A 25,694-nucleotide genomic window follows, 5' to 3' on the forward strand; every position below is an offset into this window, starting at 1 on the left:
TCCAAAGATGTGCAGGTTAGGTGGATTGGCCATGATAAATTGCCCTTAGTGTCCAAAATTGCCCTTAGTGTTGGGTGGGGTTACTGGGTTATGGGAATAGGGTGGAGGTGTTAACCTTGGGTAGGGTGTTCTTTCCTAGAGCCGGTGCAGACTCGATGGGCCGAATGGCCTCCTTCTGCACTGTAAATTCTATGAGTGGGGGCCGTATAACGCCCCACGGTTTCTCTTACTATCCCATACTCCGGGCAACTATCAAATCCCGTCTTCTTGTGGGCAGTATTTACTCAACAACATTAAAAAAGAATCCCAAAGGATCTCAAAAATAAAAGGCAGCTGGTCTATCAAGTCTGTCCAATCCATAAACTTACCTCATCGTTGTCTCTTTGCAATCCTCGACAGAAACATTCAAATGATTTTTGAGTCACTTCACTGAAATGCAGCCTATATTTTTGCTTTCTCTTTTGAAACAAAATGCACAATTCAAACTCTTGGATCAACAGAATGGCGAAATTAACAAAATGGCCGAAGGAAAGATGTATTTTTAAAAAGGGTTTCTCCGCTTCCCTCAGAAGCAACACAAAGGTAAACCACTGATTGAAGTTTTAAGACTTGGTCGGAAGCCAGAATCACTCAAAATCTCCCAACCCGTGACCCAAAACTTTGGTTTAACCTTCAGGAGATTTGGTGGCTGTGCCAGAAGTCACTTACACTTTGTCTTACAACTGCTTAACGAATTCAGAAATAGGAAGGTTCGGATTGAAGCAACGCCGCGCGGTAATTGATTAGCGGCCTTGCCCCATGTCTCTGGTCCAATCTCAGTGGTGTCAGCAACAATTTACATCGGGAAGTACTCGGAGGTTAGAAGCCAAACTAAGGCTCATCGGTAAGGGCTGACTGGCACTGATGTGACAGCACCTACCTACCCGTCCCACACTGTCATAGCGGTGACAGGATATTCAGAGCTCCCGAGTCCGGTAAATGGATAGCGGAGGTTAAGCCCTGGATTGTGGAGATGGAGTATTACCCAGATAGTAGGACATACTCAGGAATCAATCATCGCTTGAAAGGAAAATGATATCTGCAGCCAGGGAGACAACATCATTCCAATCCTAACACCTGCCAACCAACTCCATCAGACTGGGAAATTAATCCATTGCCCTGGCTTCAACCAGTGGATCATCCTCAGTCAAAAGGGCAGTTTCCCATTTGGCAATACAGGGTTACACTGAAACTAGGCTCTTTCTGCATTATTTGTCTGCTGGACAATTTTCTCCATCGCCCCCACCCTCCATTAACCACAGAACGTTCTGGGTGTTCGTACTGGAGGGGCCACTTCCTGGATTCACGGCTCCTTGCCGTCAGGATGTTGCCCCCACCCAAGTCTCCAGGTTTGAAAACGCCCCACAGATTTCACCCAACCACAGTCAGCAGGAATGGGAAAGAGGATGTTTTCATCTCTCGTTGGTTAACCAGGTGGTTGATACGGAGGGTGGAGAAATCACGGGAGTGTAACCCATCTCTGAAACATTCCAGCGCCATTCACCCAGCCCACACATGTCACCAACACCTCCGCTCCATGGAAAATACACACTCAAACCAGTTGGAATTGCTTCCAGACTTCTGCATTGACCATCCTTGGAAGGTTGAGGAACACCATCCAGCTTTCTCCTTTGGTTATGTGCCCAAAATAATCGAATGGGAGCTGCAGGTGAATTCACCTCAGGGGAACCCAGGCAGTGTTGTCACTCAGTTTACTTCATATGTTGGTGCCAACAAGCACTGGATTCAGAGCTGTGACGATGCACTCTTCATCAAAATCATAGAAATGTTACAAGCACATGGAGAGGCCATTTGGGCCATTGTGTTTGTGCTAACTCTTCTACAAATGTCACTCAGCTAGCCCCCTGCCTTTTCCCCACAGGCCTGTAATTAATTTCTATTCATCGAATGATCTAACTCTTCTGAAGACCATGGCTGAATCTGCATCCATTCAGGCGATACATTCCAGATCCCAGATCCTAACCACCCGCTGCGTAAACAGGTTTTTCTTGTCTTTGCCGATCACCTTGAATCGGTGTCCTCTCTTTCGAAGAAACATAGAAAATAGGAGTAGGCCATTCAGCCCCTTCGAGTCTGCCCCCCCCCCCGTTCAACGTGATCACGACTGATCATCCACCTCAAAGCCAAGCTCCCACGCACTCTCCATACCACTGGCCACCTTTGGGGGCAGTGACGTGGCCTCCACAAGCTCACCACCCCCTGAGTGAAGAGGTTTCTTCTCATCTCCATCCTATCTGGGTTTACCACGAATCGAAAGACTGTGACCCCTTGTTGTAGACTCTTCCCCCCCCACCGCTCCCCCTCTCTCTCCCCCCCCCCCCCCCCCCCCCCACGCCCCCAACCATCATCCCTGCATCCACTCGGTTTCTCAACCCTTCGGCCAATGGGAAATTTCTCCTTATCTGCTCTGTCCAGATTTATGGTTTGGATCTTCTCATCCAAGTGGCATTGTCAAAGAGTTCTTCCTTGTGCCCTTTAACCAAAATCACTTAAAATAACAGATTGTCTGGTCACTGCTGTTTTTGGGATCCTGCTGGACACAAAATGTCTGCAGCTTATTGTTCAACAGAGTCTACACTTTGAGTATAAGCAGTGTTTTAGAGCATCACATGGTGGTGAAAAATGCCGCAGGCGTACAGGAGCACTCAGGACTGGAGGAGCCCCTCCAGTTCAATGAGCTAGTCCCAAGTGCAAAAGGTGCACAGGCTTACATACCCCATGCTTACACCACTAGCCTCTCCTGTCCCAGCATGGACCTATCCAGGCACGGAAAAATGGCCATGTCCCAGGTCCTTGACATGAACCAGCCCCCTGATTGGGTTAGTTGCCATGGAAAAGGTGACATGGTGGCACAGTGGTTAGCACTGCTGCCTCACAGTGCCAGGGGACCCGGGTTCGATTCCGGCCTTGGCTATGTGGAGGCTGCACGTTCTCCCCGTGTCTGCGTGGGCTTCCTCCGGGTGCTCCGGTTTCTTCCCACGGCCCCAAAGGCGTGCAGATTAGGTGGATTGGCCGTGCTAGAAAATTGTCCCTTATTGCCCAAAGGTTAGGTAGGATTACGGGAATGGGCAGCTCAGAGGGTCGGTGCAGACCCGGTGGGCTGAATGGCCTCTTTCTACACTGTAGCGATTGTATGAAAAGGAAACAAAGGGCACAGGGCAGCACCTGGAATCCCGTGGATGCATTCTTTGCCCAACTGCTCACAGTCTTTTTGGATCTTCGGCGACTCGGGCTACCCTGTCCCCCCACCCCTGAAATCTCCACAGTCTGTCTTCAGTGGGGAGCTCCCTGGACTAAACCCAACAATCACTGGAAAGGAAGGCAAGGCCGTGAAGAAAGCAGTTTTCAACAAGGCCCATTTCTTTGTGGGCCTGAAACTATGACAAGAACAGGCCCAACCCCTGCCATTCCCACCCACTAACCCCCACCCGACCCCTCTTCTGTAATAAAGCCTGTGCCCACTTGTAGAGTTTGCGATGGCATATGTCCAAGGACCAGCTTGTGTCTATCCCATCGTATCCTCAATACCTCAGCCAAGTCTCACGTTGGCCACTATTTCTCCAATTAAAACATTCACAATTTCCCAAACTTCTCCTCCTTGTTCAAGTGGCCCCAATGATAGATTAGTTTTGTTGTTCTTTGCTGCAACATCATAGAATCTTACAGCACCCAAGGCCCTATTGTTACTGTTGTATGAAGGTAGGCATTCCAAATGTATTGTATTCTTGGCATTTGGTGCAGTAACTGGGTTAGTGTGTGTGTGACTGCTGAAGGGATATTTTAAAATAAATCCTAATTTGAAAGGCAAATATATTTTGGGAGCTGGGGTGCAATTAAAGTATCGCTAAAAAGTTCTGTCTAATGGAATTTTGTTTTGTTTAAGAGCATTCCCTGTGGAGTTAATTCGATTTCAGCTTGGTAAGATGATGTCATTACTGGGTGGGGCTAAGGTACCAGGCATTTTGTAGGAAAAGCAGGTCAGTTCGGTTCTGGATGAAGCTGTGACTACAAGTCAGGTTTTTCTCTATGCAGTTTAGTTAAAAGAGGTGAACAGTCTTTAAAGCATTGCAGCTTGGCTGAGGACAAGGGGGAACTGAAACAAGCTGACAAACAGCGTCTGAAGGCATAGTTTCTGCATGAGTCTGACAGGAGTCAGATCTTGTCTTTAAAGCAGGATCAAAATCTTTAGGGGGCAACAGAAAGCTACTAAAAAAGCTATAAAGAAGAGTAAGATAGATTATGAGAGTAAACGTGCTCAGAATATAACAGGTAGTAAAAGTTTTCACAAATATATAAAACAAAAAAGAGTGGCTAAGGTAAATATTGGTCCTTTAGAGGATGAGAAGGGAGTTTTAATAATGGGAGATGAGGAAATGGCTGAGGAACTGAACAGGTTTTTTGGGTCGGTCTTCACAGTGGAAGACACAAATAACATGCCAGTGACTGATAGAAATGAGGCTATGACAGGTGAGGACATTGAGATGATTGTTATCACAAAGGAGGTAGTGATGGGCAAGCTAATGGGGCTAAAGGTAGACAAGTCTCCTGGCCCTGATGGAATGCATCCCAGAGTGCTAAAAGAGATGGCTAGGGAAATTGCAAATGCACTAGTGATAATTTACCAAAATTCTCTAGACTCTGGGGTGGTCCTGGTGGATTGGAAATTAGCAAATGTGACACCACTGTTTAAAAAAGGAGGTAGGCAGAGAGCAGGTAACTATAGGCCAGTGAGCTTAACTTCGGTAGTAGGGAAGATGCTGGAATCTATTATCAAGGAAGAAATAGCGAGGCATCGGGATAGAAATTGTCCCATTGGGCAGACGCAGGATGGGTTCATAAAGGGCAGGTCATGCCTAACTAATTTAGTGGAATTTTTTGAGGACATTACCAGTGCAGTAGATAACGGGGAGCCGATGGATGTGGTATATCTGGATTTCCAGAAAGCCTTTGACAAGGTGCCACACAAAAGGTTGCTGCATAAGATAAAGATGCATGGTATTAAGGGTAAAGTAGTAGCATGGATAGAGGATTGGTTAATGAATAGAAAGCAAAGAGTGGGGATTAATGGGTGTTTCTCTGGTTGGCAATCAGTAGCTAGTGGTGTCCCTCAGGGATCAGTGTCGGGCCCACAATTGTTCACAATTTACATAGATGATTTGGAGTTGGGGACCAAGGGCAATGTGTCCAAGTTTGCAGATGACACTAAGATGAGTGGTAAAGTGAAAAGTGCAGAGTGCAGAGGATACTGGAAGTCTGAAGAGGGATTTGGATAGGTTAAGTGAATGGGCTAGGGTCTGGCAGATGGAATACAATGTTGACAAATGTGAGGTGATCCATTTTGGTAGGAATAACAGCAGACGGGATTATTATTTAAACAATAAAATATTAAAGCAAGCTGCTGTGCAGAGAGACCTGGGTGTGCTCGTGCATGAGTCACAGAAAGTTGGTTTACAGGTGCAACAGGTGATTAAGAAGGCAAATGGAATTTTGTCCTTCATTGCTAGAGGGATGGAGTTTAAGACTAGGGAGGTTATGCTGCAATTGTATAAGGTGTAAGTGAGGCCACACCTGGAATATTGCGTGTCAGTATTGGTATCCTTACTTGAGAAAGGATGTACTGGCGCTGGAGGGTGTGCAGAGGAGATTCACTAGGTTAATCCCAGAGCTGAAGAGGTTGAATTACGAGGAGAGGTTGAGTAGACTGGGACTGTACTCGTTGGAATTTAGAAGGATGAGGGGGGATCTTATAGAAACATATACAATTATGAAGGGAATAGATAGGATAGATGCGGGCAGGTTGTTTCCACTGGCGGGTGAAAGCAGAACTAGGGGGCATAGCCTCAAAATATTGGGAAGTAGATTTAGGACTGCATTTCGGAGGAACTTCTTCACCCAAAGGGTTGTGAATCTATGGCATTCCTTGCCCAGTGAAGCAGTAGAGGCTCCTTCATTACATGTTTTTAAGATAGAGATAGATAGTTTTTTGACGAATAAAGGGATTAAGGGTTATGGTGTTCAGGCCGGAAAGTGGAGCTGAGTCCACAAAAGATCAGCCATGATCTTATTGAATGGCAGAGCAGGCTCGAGGGGCCAGATGGCCTACTCTTGTTCCTAGTTCTTATGTTCTAAAAGATCTCTCTTTCTCAAAAAACTTTTCTGTAAAGCAATTATTCCTCTGTGCCATTGGTCGTTAAAGTGGGTTGGGAATTGAGATGTTTTTGTCTTCTTGGTGTTTAAGTGGGAATAAAGAACAAAGAAAAGTACAGCACAGGAACAGGCCCTTCGGCCCTCCAAGCCTGTGCCGACCATGCTGCCCATCTAAACTAAAATCTTCTACACTTCCGGGGTCCGTATCCCTCTATTCCCATCCTATTCATGTATTTGTCAAGATGCCCCTTAAACGTCACTATCGTCCCTGTTTCCACCATCTCCTCCGGCAGCGAGTTCCAGGCACCCACTACCCTCTATGTAAAAACTTGCCTCATACATCTCCTCTAAACCTTGCCTCTGGCACCTTAAACCTATGGCCCCTAGTAATTAATCACTGCATTGAGTGGTACTGTTTAAGGGGATCAGGGGTTATGGGGTAGTACTGTTTAAGGGGATCGGGGGTTATGGGGAGACGGCAGGAGAATGGGGATGAGAAAATATCAGCCATGATTGAATGGCGGAGCAGACTCGATGGGCCAAGTGGCCTAATTCTGCTCCTATATCTTATGGTCTTATGGATAATTGTAAGCTATTTTCTGCTGTGAAGCTAAAGGTTTTAATGCTCTGTCCATAGTTTTAATAAACCTGATGCCTATTTCTTTGTGCAATCACTCCTGGAGTGAGGTATCCTTTCCTAACATTCTTACAAAATTAAAATAAATTGTTGTTTTTTCTGTCCAGTACCCTGACCATTGTTGGGCTCTGGTGTGGGATTGTAATACTGCGCTGGCTCTTTGAAAAAGTTATCCAATCAGTCACACAGCCACAACCTTGCGACTTTCTCTACTTTCAAGTCTTTACCCAATTTCCTTTCGAAACTTACTGTAGAATCCGCCAGAACACAATAACTTGCTGTGCTTAAAAAGAAAAATCTAATTTCCTCTCTGGCTCTTTTATCAATGATCTTAAATCTGTGTCTTCTGGTTACTCACCTTCCTGCCAGTGAAAACAATTTCTCCCCGTTTGTGGGGATAGAGCCAGGTTGAGGTGGATTAAATTGGCGATAATGTTACTGAATGGCGGAGCAGGCTCAGGGACAGCCTGGTGTTGTCCTTTTCCTACTGCATATGTTCTTGACAGCAAACACGCCACTTGTACCGAACGTTGAGTGTGTTGTCTAACGCTCCAGCCAGCAGTAACCACACCTGGCTAACTGGAAATGAAGATGTAGCTGCCGCCAATTTTGGATCAGTAAATAAATGAGCAACACAGGCCATTGCTGGTCCTGCGACCTCAATACTCGTACTGGTACATGTGACCCTTGTGAGCGGCTGATGGTAAAACAGTAAACGGACGAGCACAGAGCTTTTTGATCATTCTGAGTGCTTTACTTCCACAGTTACTGAATGGTCTGCCTATTCAGTAATTTACGCATGAAGCACTTTGACCTATTTTGCAAATAAAAAAGTTTCCCGCTAAGATTTATGCAAGTGGCTAAAATATTGTCACCATAGAAACACCAATTGCTGGACAGAGATTCCCACTGGGCAACACTGACCGAGTGACATCACTGCGCGAGGTTTCCTTGTTGCTTCAGCTGGAGGTTAACGAATCAGAGCATTTTAGCTGAAAGCACCGAGGGAGAGATGCTGAATGGGCAAAAACGTGTCAGCTCCCTCGCTCGCTCACTCACTCACTCACTCACAGTCAGTCCTGTGGGACTATGCACTGCCAACCACATCACCAGCCACTCCCAGAAAACCTCACTCATTCCATTAGAATCAAGGACTGGCCACTCACCTGTGCAAACTGCTCGCCATGATGGGACATCAATTTGGAATAAAGAAGAAGAGATGCATGGCATTAGAAAACTTTTCACACTTTTGTTTTTCTTTTTTTTAAAAAAAAAGCTCGTTTGAAAAAATGAGAAAGGTGAACTTTTTGTGTTGCTGGGAGCAGACATCCGATTTATTCGAAGCAACGCTTTGCCCCAGACGCGTTCCCCTCTACCCGGGTTTTGGCACTAAGGATGGGGGAGGGAGCGCCTGTCCAAAATAGGGTCTTGATTTCGTCGCTGGCATGGAAAGATGTGGGGCACACCAACATGCAAAACCGATGGGTAGGGAAAGACCAGCTCGTCCATCGAGGTTCCCGCACAAACTGTGTTGGTCGGGGCATTGTATCCTCTTAAACCGCTGAGCCATGAAATCCCCCGAATAAAGGTTAATAAAAAGAAACAGGGAAAAGGATGGGACGTTTTTTTGTCAACACCAACACGGCTCAGTGACTCATACGCACAGATTTAAAGAAATAAAAAACACACAGCACACACAAACACAAAACACGCAAACACAAAAACACACAAACACCAACAAATAGCTCAACATTGAGGCTGAATGATTCCACAGAGAGGGCCCAGGTTTGCTCAGGGATGTTGGAGGGTTACAGCAGAGCGGTTTGTAACGATTTGCAAGCAAAGCATATACACCGGCCATCTTCACACAAACAACAAAGTTGACAAAGAGTTTAATACGCAGGCAGAGGCTGAGTCAGGAAAAGGTCACGAGGTTCAACACGGGTCTTCCTTACCCATCTGTCAATCCCGAACCTTTGCACTAGGAACTGAGGGACATGAGGAGGCCATTTAGCCCCACACCCTGAGCCTGTTCTACCACCATTCAATCAATGATCATGGCCAAACCATGACCTTATTCCACGCACTTCCCTTCGTTCCTTATCCCTTAATACTCTGGGCTAACAATCTATCTAGTATCAAATTTAAAATTAATCAATGACTAAGCGTCCGAGAGATTTCCAAACTTTTCTCACCTTTTGTATGTGGAACGTCACTGCTGAACGTTCTATTTTTTGGAATCATCCGAGATTCCCCAACCACCAGAAATAATTTCTCTTTATCGACCCGCTCAGTTTCCGAGGCAGCTTGAAAACGTCACTCAAAACACCTTTAACCTTCTAAATTCCAGGGAACACGGCCCCAGTTTGTGTAATCGCTTTTTGGTAATTTAACCCATCAAGTCCTGGCATAATTCTGGTAAATTTACCATACACTCCCTCCAAAGCCAGTATATATCGTCCATAGTGTGGTGCCCAGAACGGCTCACAGTTACTCCAGGTGGCTTCCCGTCAAGGCCTGGCACCATATATCCCTTTAAATAAAGAACCTTTCTTAGTTAAGTTGCATACTGCTGAGATATTTCAGTATCTGACTGCACGGAGCAGCTGTAACTGATTGTCCACTGAAGAATCAGTCTGCACTGACCGCATAAAGAATTTGTGAGATAATGCAATAGTTCAACACCTGTGTCAAAAGATGTCTTGATCCTGGCTGCCTGATTTTTAAAAAAAAACTCACAATGATTTCAACTTCTCACCACAGAGGGAATGGCCCTCAGCAACACCTGTACTGGTCACCCTGGGTCCACAAAGACAGAGAGGTCGCGGGCCAGTGCACTGTCAGCCTGTGCACAGTCGTGCAGGTCAGATCTGGCCAATGCCTTACACCACAAGGATACAAACAGCCAGACAGGAACAGAAAGCCAGACAGGAACAGAGATAAGGAGGAGGGCAGGTCACAAGACAGGGGCAAGCGACGAGTAGAAACACAGAGAAATAAGAGAAAATATCCAGCTTGTGACAGCAATAATGATATAACCGAACATTTGTCCTCTCGGTGTTTTATCAGCTAATATAACGTCCTGTACTGTGATTTTCAAAAACACAAATGGTTGGGACAGCACCTTATTCAGTGAGCTGGTAACAGAGAAAGGTTAAGAATTAGGTTTGGTTTTATATATATATAGTGAGACATGTGTTGGTAAGATGGATAGAAAATTTAGAGACAGCTGTTCCCACACATAAACGAGCAAACCATTCTCCACCATATGACATAGATCAAAAAAACATTTCAGCATGCGACAGTACATTTTTCTAAAATTGCATTTAAATGTATCCAGAGTGTAACCAGGTCAGACTGCAGTAACGCTGTACACCAGAACAGACCGCCTCAGCATTGTTCCCTCGATGTGAAATTTTATTATGTGCCTATAAATTCTGCAAAATGGTTTAAAAGCTTCAAATTCACCAGAGAAAGAAACTGATTACTATTAGAACAGTCCTTTTGTTAAGACAGCTTAACCCCTAATGGATTCAGAGAGTATTTCCCATGGTTCATTATTGCAAGCTTCACTCTGCTGTCAGTTCCAGGTCAGTGTGAATGTGCTTGCCAGGCACGTTTTAATAAGCACTGCAGCTTCTGTTGGCCTATAGGGTTCAGACCACTGACATTATATTCCAACTACAGGGGCTGGTTTAGCACACTGTGCTAAAACGCTGGCTTTTAAAGCAGACCAAGGCAGGCCAGCAGCACGGTTCAATTCCCGTACCAGCCTCCCCGAACAGGCGCCGGAATGTGGCGACTAGGGGCTTTCGTGACAATAAGCGATTTTCATTTCATTTTTCACATAGACCGAACCGATACAACGTGCAGAGTGACATTTTCCACAATTAGTTTAATTGTTAGAACTGGGTCTCCGTACCTCTAGAAGGGTAAATCATGGACTCTACGCCACATGAACTCTTACGGTGCCAGGTCACACATGGGCAAGGAAACCTCCTGCTGATTATCAATGTACTCTGGGTGGAGGGCTTCAATGTCCATCATCGAGAGGGGCTCAGCAGTACCACCACAGACTGAGCTGGCCGGGTCCTAAAGGACAGAGCTGCCAGGCTGCAGCAGGTGGCGAGGGAACCAACAAGAGGGAAAAAACATACTTAACCTCATCCTCACCAACCTGCTTGCATCTGTGCATGGCAGTATCTGTGACCACCGCACAGTGCTCCTGGAGGTGAAGTCCTGTTTAAATATTGAGGATACCCTCCATTGTGTTGTGTGGTATTACCATTGTGCTCAACAGGATAAACTTCAAACAGCCACTCAAAACTGGGCATCCATGAGGCGCTGTGGACCATCAGCTGTAGCAGAATTGTATTCAACCACAATCTGTGACCTCATGGCCTGGCATATCCCCCACTCTGCCATTCCCACCAAGCTAGGGGGCAAGGAGAGCATGGCAGGAGCAGCACCAGGCATACCGAGAAATGAGGTGTCAGCCTGGTGAAGCTACTGTGCATCTGTGCAAAACACAACGCTGATGTATTTGCAACAACCTTCAGGCAGAAGCGCCTCGTGGATGATCCATCTTGGCCTCCTCCAAGGCACCCAGGATCACAGATGTCAGTCTTCAGCCAATACGATTCACTCCACGTGATATCAAGAAATGGCTGAAGGCACCGGATACTGCAAAGGCTCTGGGCCCTGACAATATCCCGGCATTAGTACAAAAGACTCCTTAACAGCACGGTGGGTGTACCTACACCTCAGGGACTGCAGTGGTTCAATAAGGCAGCTCTCCACAACCTTCTTAAGGGCAATTAGGGATGGGCAATAAATGTTGGCCTAGCCAGCGATGTCCATGTCCCACACATGAATTTAAAGCTCGAAACTTGCTATAATATTGTATCAATTTTAAAAACAAAATTATCTATGGGGTGTGGGTGCCCCGAATTGTCCTTGAACTGAGCATTTCAGAGGGGCAGTTAAGAGTCAACCACATTGCTGTGGGTCTGGAGTCACATGTAGGCCAGACCAGGTAAGGACGGCAGATTTCCTTCCCTAAAGGTCATTAGTAAACCAGATAGGTTTTTACAATTGGCAATGGTTTCACGGTCATTATTAAGACTTTTAATTCCAGATTGTTTATTGAATTCAATTTCCACCATCTGCCCTGGTTGGGATTCGAACCCAGGTCCCCACAGCATGGTCTCTGGATCTCTGGATTATTGGTCCAGTGACAATATTACCACCCCACCCTCAGTGTTCTCTCAATCTCCTTTGCTACATTAAGAATAGCCCCAGCTTTTTCAACCTAACCTTGCAGCTTAAATCTTTGACCCCGAGGACCATTCTGGTAAAACCTCCTCTGTACCTTCTCAAGGACCCTCACTGATGTGACCAGAGTCAATGCAATAATCTATCTCGGGCCGAATTTGTTTAGATTCGCTTCGAACCTGACAACTTTTGTGCTCAATATGTCTGATTTCTGAATCCCAAGATCCCATTGTTTTGCTAACTAGTCTTGCAAAAGGTCCTGCCGCCTTCAAAGATCCCTGCGCGTGAACGCCCTTTGGAATTGTGTCGATTATGTATATATTGTAGCTCCCTCTCCATGCTGCCAAAATGCTTCACCTCACACATCTATGTTATTAAATTCCATCTGACTCTCGGCTGCCCATTCTGCCAACCTGTCTCAGCCCTTTGCAGTCGATTTGGGGCCTCACGGTAGCATGGTGGTTAGCATCAATGCTTCACAGCTCCAGGGTCCCAGGTTCGATTCCCGGCTGGGTCACTGTCTGTGTGGAGTCTGCACGTCCTCCCCGTGTGTGCGTGGGTTTCCTCCGGGTGCTCCGGTTTCCTCCCACAGTCCAAAGATGTGCGGGTTAGGTGGATTGGCCATGCTAAAAAAATTGCCCGTAGTGTAAGGTTAATGGGGGGATTGTTGGGTTACGGGTATACGGGTTACGTGGGTTTAAGTGGGGTGATCATTGCTCGGCACAACATCGAGGGCCGAAGGGCCTGTTCTGTGCTGTACTGTTCTATGTTCTATGATTGTATCATTTTCATTGGGAGCCACGCTTTCAAGTTTGAAATCATTGCCAAATTTAGAAATTCTACCCTGTACTTTGTTTATTTCACAGGCAGTAAATAATGCATTACGTCCCCATCCCTCTTCAGTCCTGAAGAGGCATAGCGACTCAAAGCGTTAGCTCGGTTTCTCTCTCCACAGATGCTGCCAGTCCCGCTGTGCTTATCCAAGCTTTTCCTGTTTTTATTAAAGCAATGGTGATATAATTCCAAGTCAGGATGGTGTTTGTGCCAGGCCAGGCCCAGGTAAGGATGAGAAATTTCCTTCCCAGAAAGGTATTAGTTTTTACAACAATCAATGATATTTTCAGCGTCACCATTACCGAGACTAGCTTTACATTCCACGTTTATTCACTGAATTTAAATTCACCAACCGCCATCGTGGGATTTGAACCTGTGTCATTAACCTGGGATCCCTGGATTATTAGCAGAGCGAAACTACCATGACATGGCCATCTCCCCGCTTTATGTCAGTCTCATTTTCCTCTTCCCTTCCCCTCACAACCCCATTTTGCCCGTATTTTGTTCTAAGAATTCAGGTGACATGGGCGGCAGGGTGGCGCAGTAGTTAGCACTGCTGCTTCACGGCGCCGAGGACCTGGGTTCAATCCCGGCCCCAGGTCACTGTGCATGTGGAGTTTGCTCATTCTCCCCGTATTTGCATGAGTATCACCACCACAAGTCAATGATGTGCAGGGTAGGTGGATTGGCCACGCTAAATTGCCCCTTAATTGGAAAATAAATTAGTACTCAGCATTTATTTTAAAAAATTCAGGTGACATGCATCATACACCCTCTTTTTCTTGTTTCATCATATTCTCTATTTACATTGGTATCCAAGAGGCCCTGGCTTTTGGCTCCCCTTTCTTTCAGCTTTGTTGGAATGTAGCTTGCTTGGACCTTAAACATGTCCTGCTTAAAGATAACCCATTATTTTTCCTGTCAGTCTTTGGTTCCAACTTACCCTGGCTAGGTAATTTTGAAGCTCGCCCTCTTCCGATTTAGAATTTCTATATTAAACCGTACCTGGCTCTTCTCCATTACTAATCGGGAACCGTATGATATTATGATCACTCTTCCCCAAGTATTGCCCCACAGACACTTGGTCCATTTGGCCCACCTTGTTCCCCGCACCAGGTTCGGCAATGCCTCCTTTCTCGTTGGACCGAGAGCATACTGGTCAAGGACGTTCTCCTGGACACGTATTAGAAATTCTTTCCCCTCCTTTATGCTTCATTCGAAGATTATCCCAATCATAATTGGGGGAGTTAAAATGCCCCAGTATCACCAGTTTATCACTGTTGTACACCTCTGTGATTTCCTTGGAGTTTTGTTCCTTCATCCTTTTCTTATTATTTTAAGGATTATAGAACACCCCCCAAAAATGTGATCAGATCCCTGTTTGCTTCAAAACTCTAACTAAATGAGATTAATTCAAAAGGCAGGACACTGGGAAAGAGGAATAGTGGAGTTGGTGATGAACATTGGCTCGTAATGCAGAAAAGAACAGTTCAGATTTGTATCCAAGAATATCATTAAGAATTAGATTTTTAAAAAGTATTTAGATAAGAGCAGCAGGGACAGGAGCTGGAATTTTACAGAACAGAGGAACGGTGAAGAAAAATCTGTAATTTCAATAGAACGGAATCACCACCCAAACCATTTTGGTGATAACTGTTTGTTTCGAAAGTATAAGTTGAAAGTATAAGGGACTCTGCAGAATTGTGGTGCAACAGGGAATGACTGTCTCTAACAAGAGAGGATCTAACCATTATGCCTTGACATTCAATGGCATCACTATCACTGAATCCCACACTGTCAATGTCCTGGGGAGTTACCATTGATAAGAAACTCAACTGGACTTGCAACATAAATACTATGGCTGCCAGGCCAGGTCAAAGGCAGCAAGTTACTCACCTCCTGACTCCCTAAAGCCTGTCCACCATCTACATGGCACAAGTCAGGAATGTAGTGGAATACTCTCCATTTGCCTGGATGAGTGCAACTCCAGCATTACTTGACAATATCCAAGACAAAACAGCCCGCTTGATTGCTACCCCTCTCACAAACATTCAATCCCTCCGCCGCCGTCTACAAGAACTCACCAAGGTTCCTCAAGCAGCGCCTTCTAAACCCAGAACCACTACCATCTCGAAGAACGAGGGGAACCCCACCATCTGGAGGTTCCTCGCCAAGTCACTCACCAACCTGACTTGGAAATGTATTGGACGTTCCTTCACAATCACTGGGTCAAAATCCTGGAACTCATTCCCTAACAGCACTGTGGGTGCACCCACACCTCACGGACTCCAGTGGTCCAAGAAGGCATCTCACCACCAACTTCTGAAAGGGACTGGCATTAAATACTGGCCCAGTCAACGACATGCACATCCCAGCAAATTACTTTTTTTTTAAAAAAGGGCCAAATAAACTCTTTTTATCCACTGAGGCCCCGTTATGCCACAAGGGATCACTGGAATACAAATCAATCGCCGATCCTAGTTTTGGAGACCAGATCAATTAATCCATGCTGACATGCAATACAGTACTGAGTGAGTGCAGCACTGTCAGAGGTGCTGCCCTTTGGAATGGGAGATGAAACGGAGACCCTGTCTGCTCTCGGTGGTAGACATAAAAATATTCTATGCCTACCCATCTGGCGAAGAGCAGGGTGTGTCTCCCTGTGCCTTGGGACAAATACTTATCCCTCAAATAACAACACAGATTATCTAGTCATTGGCTTCACTGCTACTGTGTGCCTTGTTTCCTACATTATAACAGTAACCACACTACCCAGAGAACAGAGGCTGGCACACATAGAACATACAGTGCACAAGTCTATCTGTCCCCAGAATGTGTCAGAGTAAGTCTGACGAGACTATTGGGATTGATTTCTAAGAGAAGACTTGTAGTGACACCGCAATGTGCAAAACAAGTACAGACTGTGCTGCTCGCTCAGATTGCTCAGACAAGCAGATTGCTTGTCAGTAGGAGGATGTCTGAAGATTGCGCACAGCTGATGTGTCAGAGTAACAGACAACTGCTTGCACGGAAATGGCAGATGTGACTGTTCCGGGAAAAGGGCAGCGACTTTGACACTGAATTTTCATTAATAAAGTTGAGGAAACGATCATTTCAGCTCGGCTGCATCTTCAAACTTCATGGCTTTTGAATAAAGTTCTTCCCAATTGAAAAAGGCTGGGATGGGACGGCAGTTTTGTACCCCGCACAATCTACTTGGAGCGCTTAATTGGACAGATTGTAATAATAACAATAATATTTTATTGTCACGAGTAGACTTACATTAACACTGCAATGAAGTTACTGTGAAAATCCCCTAGTCGCCACACTCCGGCGCCTGTTTGGGTACACGGAGGGAGAACTCAGAATGTCCAATTCACCTAACAGCACGTCTTTCGGTACTTGTGGGAGGAAACCGGAGCACCCGGAGGAAACCCACGCGGACACGGGGAGAACATGCAGACTCCGCACAGACAGCGACCCAAGCCGGGAATCGAACCTGGGACCCTGGAGCTGTGAAGCAACAGCGCTACCAACTGTGCTACAGTGTTGCCCACGTGAAACCGCTGTGCCTGAGCCTTGACGTTTAACTTAATTAAATTTTAATTCAAACTAGGGAGAAGCACTGAACGTGGAATCTGAAAATTATAAAGCAGAGGAAGAGGCAACTTGACCTATTCTGCCAGTGTCAGCACTGTGTAAACAACATTTTGTGTTTATATGGTGCCTTTAGCATCATAAAGTGTCCCGAAGTGCTTTACAGGGACGTTCTAAAGCAAACTTTGACACCAAGGAACATAAGGAGATAATTGGGCAGGCGGATAATAGCTTGCCCAAAGCTTGAAGGAACATCTTAGAGGAGAGGGAGGCCGAGAGGATTCGGGACAGGATTCCAGACCTTATACTCAGCTGGCTGAAGGCATGGCTCCCAATGGTAGAACATTTGGGCAGCAAGGTAGCACAAGTGGGTAGCACTGTGGCTTCACAGTGCCAGGTTCCCAGGTTCGATTCCCCGCTGGGTCACTGTCTGTGCGGAGTCTGCACGTTCTCCCCGTGTCTGCGTGGGTTTCCTCCGGGTGCTCCGGTTTCCTCCCACAGTCCAAAGATGTGCAGGTTTGGTGGATTGGCCATGATAAATTGCCCCCTTGTGTCCAAAAAAGGTTAGGAGGGGTTAGTGGTTTATGGGGAGAGGGTGGAAGTCAGGGCTTAGGTGGGTCGGTGCAGACTCGATGGGCCGAATGGCCTCCTTCTGCACTGTATGTTCTATGTTATTTAAAACTGAGGAAGCCAAAATGGGGGGAGGGGGGAGAGGAGGAGGAAGATGACAAATCTGATGAAAATCCAGCGACCACCAAACTCCTGACGCTGCAAGTTTGTCTTGTCTTATTCCAGAGTCCATCCAATTCCAAAGATTGTGAAAGATACCATTGAATCTGTATTCCAGATCACAACGACACCCGAAACACTAAACAAATCTCCCGGGCGGAATTCTCCGCTCCCCACACGGCGTGGGAGAATCACGGCGAACGGCGATTCTCTGAGCCCGATGGGCCGAGCGGCCGGCCCTTCACCTCCGTTTCACCACGGCAGCAACCACACCTGGTCGCTGCATTCGTCAAACGGGCACCAGATGCCCGTTTGGGGCATCTAGGGGTCCGATTGGGACGGGAGCATCGCAACTGTGCTCGGGAGTGGACAGGCCCGCGATCGATGCCCACCGATCGTCGGGCCAGCGTCCAAAACGGACGCACTATTTCCCCTCCGCCGCCCGGCAAGATCAAGCCGCCACGCCTTGCCGGGCAGCTGAGGGGGAAGACGGCACCGCGCATGCGCGGGTTCGTGCCGTCTGCGCGATGAAGTCATCCGTGCGTGTGCGGGTTGGAACCAGCAACCCGGGCATGCGCGAATGACTTCACATTCTTGGCGTGACCCCGGGTGGGGGTGAATTAGGTGCGGGGAGCGGGCTCCGAGGCCGTCGTGAACCTCGGCCGAGGTTCACGACGGCCTTCACGAATTCGGCCCCCTGTGGAGAATTCCGCCCCCCCCCCCATCTCTCCTTGGCTCATGTGCCAAATATCTTAAACTCTGTGTCCTCTGGTTACTCCGCCTCCAGGTTATCCCGGTCTACCTCATCATTTTGAACACCTCGATCGAATCTTATGTTGGCCGGAATTCTCGCGGGTTTCCCGGCGGCGCGGGGTGGCTTTAATGAAAATTCCCATTGACAGCAGCGGGAACAGACAATCTTGCCGCTAGAGAGCAGCTGGCAGCTGAGGAACACGCGACTGACTGGCCTTGGGCTGGATTCCCCGCGCCGGCCCGCACCAAAATTGCGGCCGGCGCGGGGCGGTGAATCCACTTTCACGGCGTAATCGGGCCCGGCGCCGTTTCGGCGATTCTCCGGGATCTGAAAATCGGCATGACCGCGGAATACGCTGTGCCGCCTGGGGCCATTGCCAGAGGCCCTTACAGCCATTCTCCGCCCCCGACCTGCCAAAGTCCCTGATGGTGTGGAACTAATGTGTTCCAGCCGGTCAGGATACTCGCGTGAAGGCTGCGGATTCAGTCTGTGGCCGCCCTGGTCGGAGGCGGGCGGATCGAAGGCTGGGGGGAGGGGGGCCTTAGAGGCGGCCGGGGAGTGTTTGTGCCGGGTTGAGGGTCGGGCGCGCGGCCGATGGGGGGGGGGGCCTCTTTTGTGGGTCCAGTTCCGCGGTCCGAGTACGCCATGGAGCACGGCGCAGTCGCTTGAGGACGCCGTCATGCGCTTGCGTGGCCTCTGACCCGGAAGTGCAGGGGCCCATATCTGCAGCTAAAGCAGGGATCTGTTCCGGGTCCCTGCTAGCTCCCTGCAGGGCTGGGAATTCGTGTCCCTTTGATCCTGGGTTTCAGGAGTAAAACTCCACCGTTTTGATGCCAGCGTGGGGGACATAGTCCCAACAATGGAGAATACACTCCCTTATGATTCTTCCTGTTATTGGCAGACCAATTCCAGCTAATCTGGTCTCTCCACACCTTTATTCTTGGTGCCAATCTAGTTAATCCACTCTGCACCCTCTCCAAGGGCTTGACATTTTTCTTAAAGTGTGTTGCACAAAATTGAACACAATACTCTCATCAAGTGCTCCAGGTTTCAGAAGAGGTCCTAGCCATTTGAAAATAAATGAATCACTAAGTCTGCTAAGGAACAAGAAAAGCGATTCCAGAGTGTTTACTTCTGTTATCCTCCCAAAACAGAGCTCTCGGACATTTGGAGCACGTTGCTGCAGGGCTATAAGGAAGCTGGTTAAAGCACCTCGGGCACAGAGGCACCGTTCTGTAACAAAAATCTCACATACGTCTGCAGAATCTTTCTAAACTCCCCTCCTCAGGTTTCAAGGCTAGTCGCACGTGTGTGCTCTCGTTCCTGAATGGCAGCTATGATCACTCATTCCACTCTCGAGATCTCAGCCGTTGGGTTTTGGAGGAATCTCCAGCCTTGTCAACGCTCAAGATTAATGAATGTGATTTCATTCAGCTTCAAAAGCAGCGGCATGTCTCACACCATTGTGGGTTTGACATCCTCGGCCGAACATATGGCAGGTGATAACTCAGTCATTCAACTCCAGCAAGCAACTCCATCCAAACGGCAGGGAGTCTTTGACAAGGCAGTAAAGCTAAATGCATCCGGCTCACATACGTCTGGATCCCTGACGGAGTTTCAAACCAAATACTTTTAAGGGCAGTTGAAGATCACAGAATGGATCAACTGGACTGAACACTCACCGAGTGCGAGAGAGGTTTTCATGGAAAAACAGAAGAAGATTCTGAGCTGTAAATGAAAAGGACATCAGCATTCTCTCTGAACCAGACGAGCCAGGAGAGAGCAGACATATGGACTTAAGACAATGAGGTGCAAGGAAGAGACACTGCTCCAGCCAGCATGGCCCACAATGCTGTTATATCTGGTGCATCACTATCGAGACACTCCCCTCCTGACCCAGGCCCACGTGATCTGGGTTGAGCAGATTACTGCATTTGAAAAGTCCAGCTAAATACAGGCAGAAGAAATTTTCCTCTCCAGCACTTTCAGAACTTTAAATGGGAAAAGCAGAGGAGGAACATTTCCAGGATCTGACCGGCTGGGTTGCATTGTGGGAATGAAAAAAGTGATATTCTACGACAGCCTGGTCCAATGGATTGAAGGAAAAAAGCAACCAGTGCCATTTCCACCAATCGCAGTGACAGTGAACCCCGATAACCCAATCACAGCGAGAGTGAACCCCGATAACCCAATCACAGTGACAGTGAACCCCGATAACCCAATCACAGCGAGAGTGAACCCTGATAACCCAATCACAGCGAGAGTGAACCCCAATAACCCAATCACAGTGACAGTGAACCCCGATAACCCAATCACAATGACAGTGAACCCTGATAACCCAATCACGGCGAGAGTGAACCCCAATAACCCAATCACAGTGACAGTGAACCCCGATAACCCAATCACAGTGACAGTGAACCCCGATAACCCAATCGCAGTGACAGTGAACCCCGATAACCCAATCACAGCGAGAGTGAACCCTGATAACCCAATCACAGCGAGAGTGAACCCCAATAACCCAATCACAGTGACAGTGAACCCCGATAACCCAATCACAATGACAGTGAACCCTGATAACCCAATCACAGCGAGAGTGAACCCCAATAACCCAATCACAGTGACAGTGAACCCCGATAACCCAATCACAGTGACAGTGAACCCCGATAACCCAATCACAGTGACAGTGAACCCCGATAACCCAATCACAGTGACAATGAACCCCGATAACCCAATCACAGCGACAGTGAACCCCGATAACCCAATCACAGCGAGAGTGAACCCCAATAACCCAATCACAGTGACAGTGAACCCCGATAACCGAATCACAGCGACAATGAACCCCGATAACCCAATCACAGTGACAGTGAACCCCGATAACACAACCACAGTGACAGTGAACCCCGATAACCCAATCACAGCGACACTGAACCCCGATATCCCAATCACAGCGACAGTGAACCCCGATAACCCAATCACAGTGACAGTGAACCCCGATAACCCAATCACAGCGACAGTGAACCCCGATAACCCAATCACAGCGACAGTGAACCCCGATAATCCAATCACAACGACAGTGAACCCCGATAACCCAATCACAGTGACAGTGAACCCCGATAACCCAATCACAGTGACAATGAACCCCGATAACCCAATCACAGCGAGTGAACCCCGATAACCCAATCACAGCGAGAGTGAACCCCAATAACCCAATCACAGTGACAGTGAACCCCGATAACCGAATCACAGAGACAATGAACCCCGATAACCCAATCACAGTGACAGTGAATCCCGATAACACAACCACAGTGACAGTGAACCCCGATAACCCAATCACAGCGACAGTGAACCCCGATATCCCAATCACAGCGACAGTGAACCCCGATAACCCAATCACAGTGACAGTGAACCCCGATAACCCAATCACGGCGACAGTGAACCCCGATAACCCAATCACAGCGACAGTGAACCCCGATAAACCAATCACAGCGACAGTGAACCCCGATAATCCAATCACAGCGACAGTGAACCCCGATAACACAATCACAGTGACAGTGAACCCCGATAACCCAACCACAGCGACAGTGAACCCCGATAACCCAATCACAGCTAGAGTGAACCCCGATAACCCAATCACAGTGACAGCGAACCCCGATAACCCAATCACAGGGACATGTGAACCCCGATAACCCAATCACAACGACAGTGAACCCGATAACCCAATCACAGTGACAGTGAACCCCGATAATCCAATCACAGCGACAGCGAACCCCGATAACCCAATCACAGCAACAGTGAACCCCGATAAGCCAATCACAGCGACAGCGAACCCCGATAATCCAATCACAGCGACAGCGAACCCCGATAACCCAATCACAGCGACAGTGAACCCCGATAACCCAATCACAGCGACAGTGAACCCGATAACCCAATCACAGTGACAGTGAACCCTGAAAATCCAATCACAGTGACAGGGAACCCCGATAACCCAATCACAGTGACAGTGAACCCTGAAAATCCAATCACAGCGAGTGAACCCCGATAACCCAATCACAGCGACTGTGAACGATGATAACCCAATCACAGCAACAGTGAACCCCAATAATCCAATCACAGAGAGTGACCCCGATAATCCAATCACAACGAAAGTGAACCTCGATAAACCGATCACACTGACAATGAACCCTCAATAACCCAAGCAGTGACAGTGAACCCTGTCAACCCACTCACAACGGTAGTGAACCCCGATAATCCAATCACGACAGTGAATCCCGATAACCTAATTGCAGGGATAGTGAACCCCAATAACCCAATCACAGGGACAGTGACCCCCAATAACCCAATCACAGCGAGTGAACCGCGATAACCTAATCGCAGGGACAGTGAACCCCAATAACCCAATCACTGTGACAGCGAACCCTAATAACCCAATCACAGCGAGTGAACCGCGATAACCTAATCGCAGGGATAGTGAACCCCAATAACCCAATCACAGGGACAGTGAACCCAAATAACCCAATCACAGCGAGTGAACCGCGATAACCTAATCGCAGGGATAGTGAACCCCAATAAACCAATCACAGCGACAGTGAACCCCGATAACCCAATCACAGTGACGGTGAACCCTGATAACCCAATCACGGTGAGAGTGAACCCTGATAACCTAATCGCAGGGACAGTGAATCCCAATAACCCAATCACAGCGAGTGAACCGCGATAACCCAATCACAGGGACAGTGAACCCCGATAACCCAATCACAGTGACGGTGAACCCTGATAACCTAATCGCAGGGACAGTGAACCCCAATAACCCAATCACAGCGAGTGAACCGCGATAACCCAATCACAGGAACAGTGAACCCCAATAACCCAATCACAGCGAGTGAACCCCGATAACCTAATCGCAGGGACAGTGAACCCCAATAACCCAATCACTGTGACAGCGAACCCCGATAACCCAATCACAGCGAGTGAACCCCGATAACCTAATCGCAGGGACAGTGAACCCCAATAACAGCGACAGTGAACCCCAATAACCCAATCACAGCGACAGTGAACCCCAATAACCCAATCACAGCGACAGTGAACCCCAATAACCCAATCACAGGGACAGTGAACCCCGATAACCCAATCACAGCGAGAGTGAACCCCGATAACCCAATCACAGCGAGAGTGAACCCCAATAACCCAATCACAGTGACAGTGAACCCCGATAACCCAATCACAGCGACAGTGAACCCCGATAACCCAATCACAGGGACAGTGAACCCCGATAACCCAATCACAGCGACAGTGAACCCCGATAACCCAATCACAGTGACAGTGAACCCCGATAACCCAATCACAGCGACAGTGAACCCCGTTAACCCAATCACAGCGACAGTGAACCCCGATAATCCAATCACAGCGACAGTGAACCCCGATAACCCAATCACAGCGAGAGTGAACCCCGATAACCCAATCACAGTGACAGTGAACCCCGATAACACAATCACAGTGACAGTGAACCCCGATAACCCAACCACAGCGACAGTGAACCCCGATAGCCCAATCACAGCTACAGTGAACCCCGATAACCCAATCACAGTGACAGCGAACCCCGATAACCCAATCACAGGGACATGTGAACCCCGATAACCCAATCACAGCGACAGTGAACCCCGATAACCCAATCACAGCGACAGCGATCCCCGATAACCCAATCACAGTGACAGTGAACCCTGAAAATCCAATCACAGTGACAGGGAACCCCGATAACCCAATCACAGTGACAGTGAACCCCGATAACCCAATCACAGTGACAGTGAACCCTGAAAATCCAATCACAGTGACAGGGAACCCCAATTACCCAATCACAGTGACAGTGAACCCTGAAAATCCAATCACAGCGAGTGAACCCGATAACCCAATCACAGCGACTGTGAACGATGATAACCCAATCACAGCAACAGTGAACCCCAATAATCCAATCACAGAGACAGTGACCCCGATAATCCAATCACAACGAAAGTGAACCTCGACAAACCGATCACACTGACAATGAACCCTCAATAACCCAAGCAGTGACAGTGAACCCCGTCAACCCACTCACAACGGTAGTGAACCCCGATAATCCAATCACGACAGTGAATCCCGATAACCTAATCGCAGGGATAGTGAAGCCCAATAACCCAATCACAGGGACAGTGAACCCCAATAACCCAATCACAGCGAGTGAACCCCAATAACCCAATCACAGCGAGTGAACCCCAATAACCCAATCACAGCGAGTGAACCGCGATAACCTAATCGCAGGGACAGTGAACCCCAATAACCCAATCACAGGGACAGTGAAGCCCAATAACCCAATCACAGCGAGTGAACCGCGATAACCTAATCGCAGGGATAGTGAACCCCAATAACCCAATCACAGGGACAGTGAACCCTAATAACCCAATCACAGCGAGTGAACCGCGATAACCTAATCGCAGGGATAGTGAACCCCAATAACCTAATCGCAGGGATAGTGAACCCCAATAACCCAATCACAGCGACAGTGAACCCCGATAACCCAATCACAGTGACGGTGAACCCCGATAACCCAATCACAGTGACAGTGAACCCCGATAACACAATCACAGTGACAGTGAACCCCGATAACCCAACTCACAGCGACAGTGAACCCCGATAGCCCAATCACAGCTACAGTGAACCCCGATAACCCAATCACAGTGACAGCGAACCCCGATAACCCAATCACAGGGACATGTGAACCCCGATAACCCAATCACAGCGACAGTGAACCCCGATAACCCAATCACAGCGACAGTGACCCCGATAACCCAATCACAGGACAGTGAACCCTGAAAATCCAATCACAGTGACAGGGAACCGATAACCCAATCACAGTGACAGTGAACCCCGATAACCAATCACAGTGACAGTGAACCCTGAAAATCCAATCACAGTGACAGGGAACCCCAATTACCCAATCACAGTGACAGTGAACCCTGAAAATCCAATCACAGCGAGTGAACCCCGATAACCCAATCACAGCGACTGTGAACGATGATAACCCAATCACAGCAACAGTGAACCCCAATAATCCAATCACAGAGACAGTGACCCCGATAATCCAATCACAACGAAAGTGAACCTCGATAAACCGATCACTGACAATGAACCCTCAATAACCCAAGCAGTGACAGTGAACCCCGTCAACCCACTCACAACGGTAGTGAACCCCGATAATCCAATCACGACAGTGAATCCCGATAACCTAATCGCAGGGATAGTGAAGCCCAATAACCCAATCACAGGGACAGTGAACCCCAATAACCCAATCACAGCGAGTGAACCCCAATAACCCAATCACAGCGAGTGAACCCCAATAACCCAATCACAGCGAGTGAACCGCGATAACCTAATCGCAGGGACAGTGAACCCCAATAACCCAATCACAGGGACAGTGAAGCCCAATAACCCAATCACAGCGAGTGAACCGCGATAACCTAATCGCAGGGATAGTGAACCCCAATAACCCAATCACAGGGACAGTGAACCCTAATAACCCAATCACAGCGAGTGAACCGCGATAACCTAATCGCAGGGATAGTGAACCCCAATAACCTAATCGCAGGGATAGTGAACCCCAATAACCCAATCACAGCGACAGTGAACCCGATA

General features: G+C 47.8%; 1 protein-coding gene and 1 long non-coding RNA gene across 10 annotated transcripts in view; one reads left to right on the top strand and one right to left on the bottom strand.

Moving 5' to 3' along the window:
* fgf12a (fibroblast growth factor 12a) overlaps positions 1-25,694 on the bottom strand; it is a 341,312-nt gene that overhangs the window by 161,375 nt on the left and 154,243 nt on the right. For 5 of the 9 annotated variants that reach the window (XM_038817142.1, XM_038817139.1, XM_038817136.1 and 2 more), the window contains exon 2: positions 8,011-8,019. The exons of 2 other annotated variants lie outside the window; for them this stretch is intronic. In XM_038817142.1, the coding sequence (XP_038673070.1) occupies positions 8,011-8,019 (9 nt within the window). Of the gene's footprint in view, positions 1-8,010; positions 8,020-9,039; positions 9,387-10,766; positions 10,801-25,694 lie in introns of those variants that run through there. 2 more of the 9 variants (XM_038817141.1, XM_038817140.1) reach the window with 2 other exon arrangements.
* The window catches only part of LOC119976560, a 46,391-nt gene that overhangs the window by 9,306 nt on the left and 11,391 nt on the right, over positions 1-25,694 (top strand). The window contains exon 2 of the long non-coding RNA XR_005462940.1: positions 13,074-13,177. This is a non-coding gene — a long non-coding RNA (uncharacterized LOC119976560). The remainder of the gene's footprint in view (positions 1-13,073; positions 13,178-25,694) is intronic.

The sequence above is a fragment of the Scyliorhinus canicula genome, chromosome 13, assembly GCF_902713615.1.
Source record: "Scyliorhinus canicula chromosome 13, sScyCan1.1, whole genome shotgun sequence".
NCBI classification, from domain to species: domain Eukaryota; kingdom Metazoa; phylum Chordata; class Chondrichthyes; order Carcharhiniformes; family Scyliorhinidae; genus Scyliorhinus; species Scyliorhinus canicula.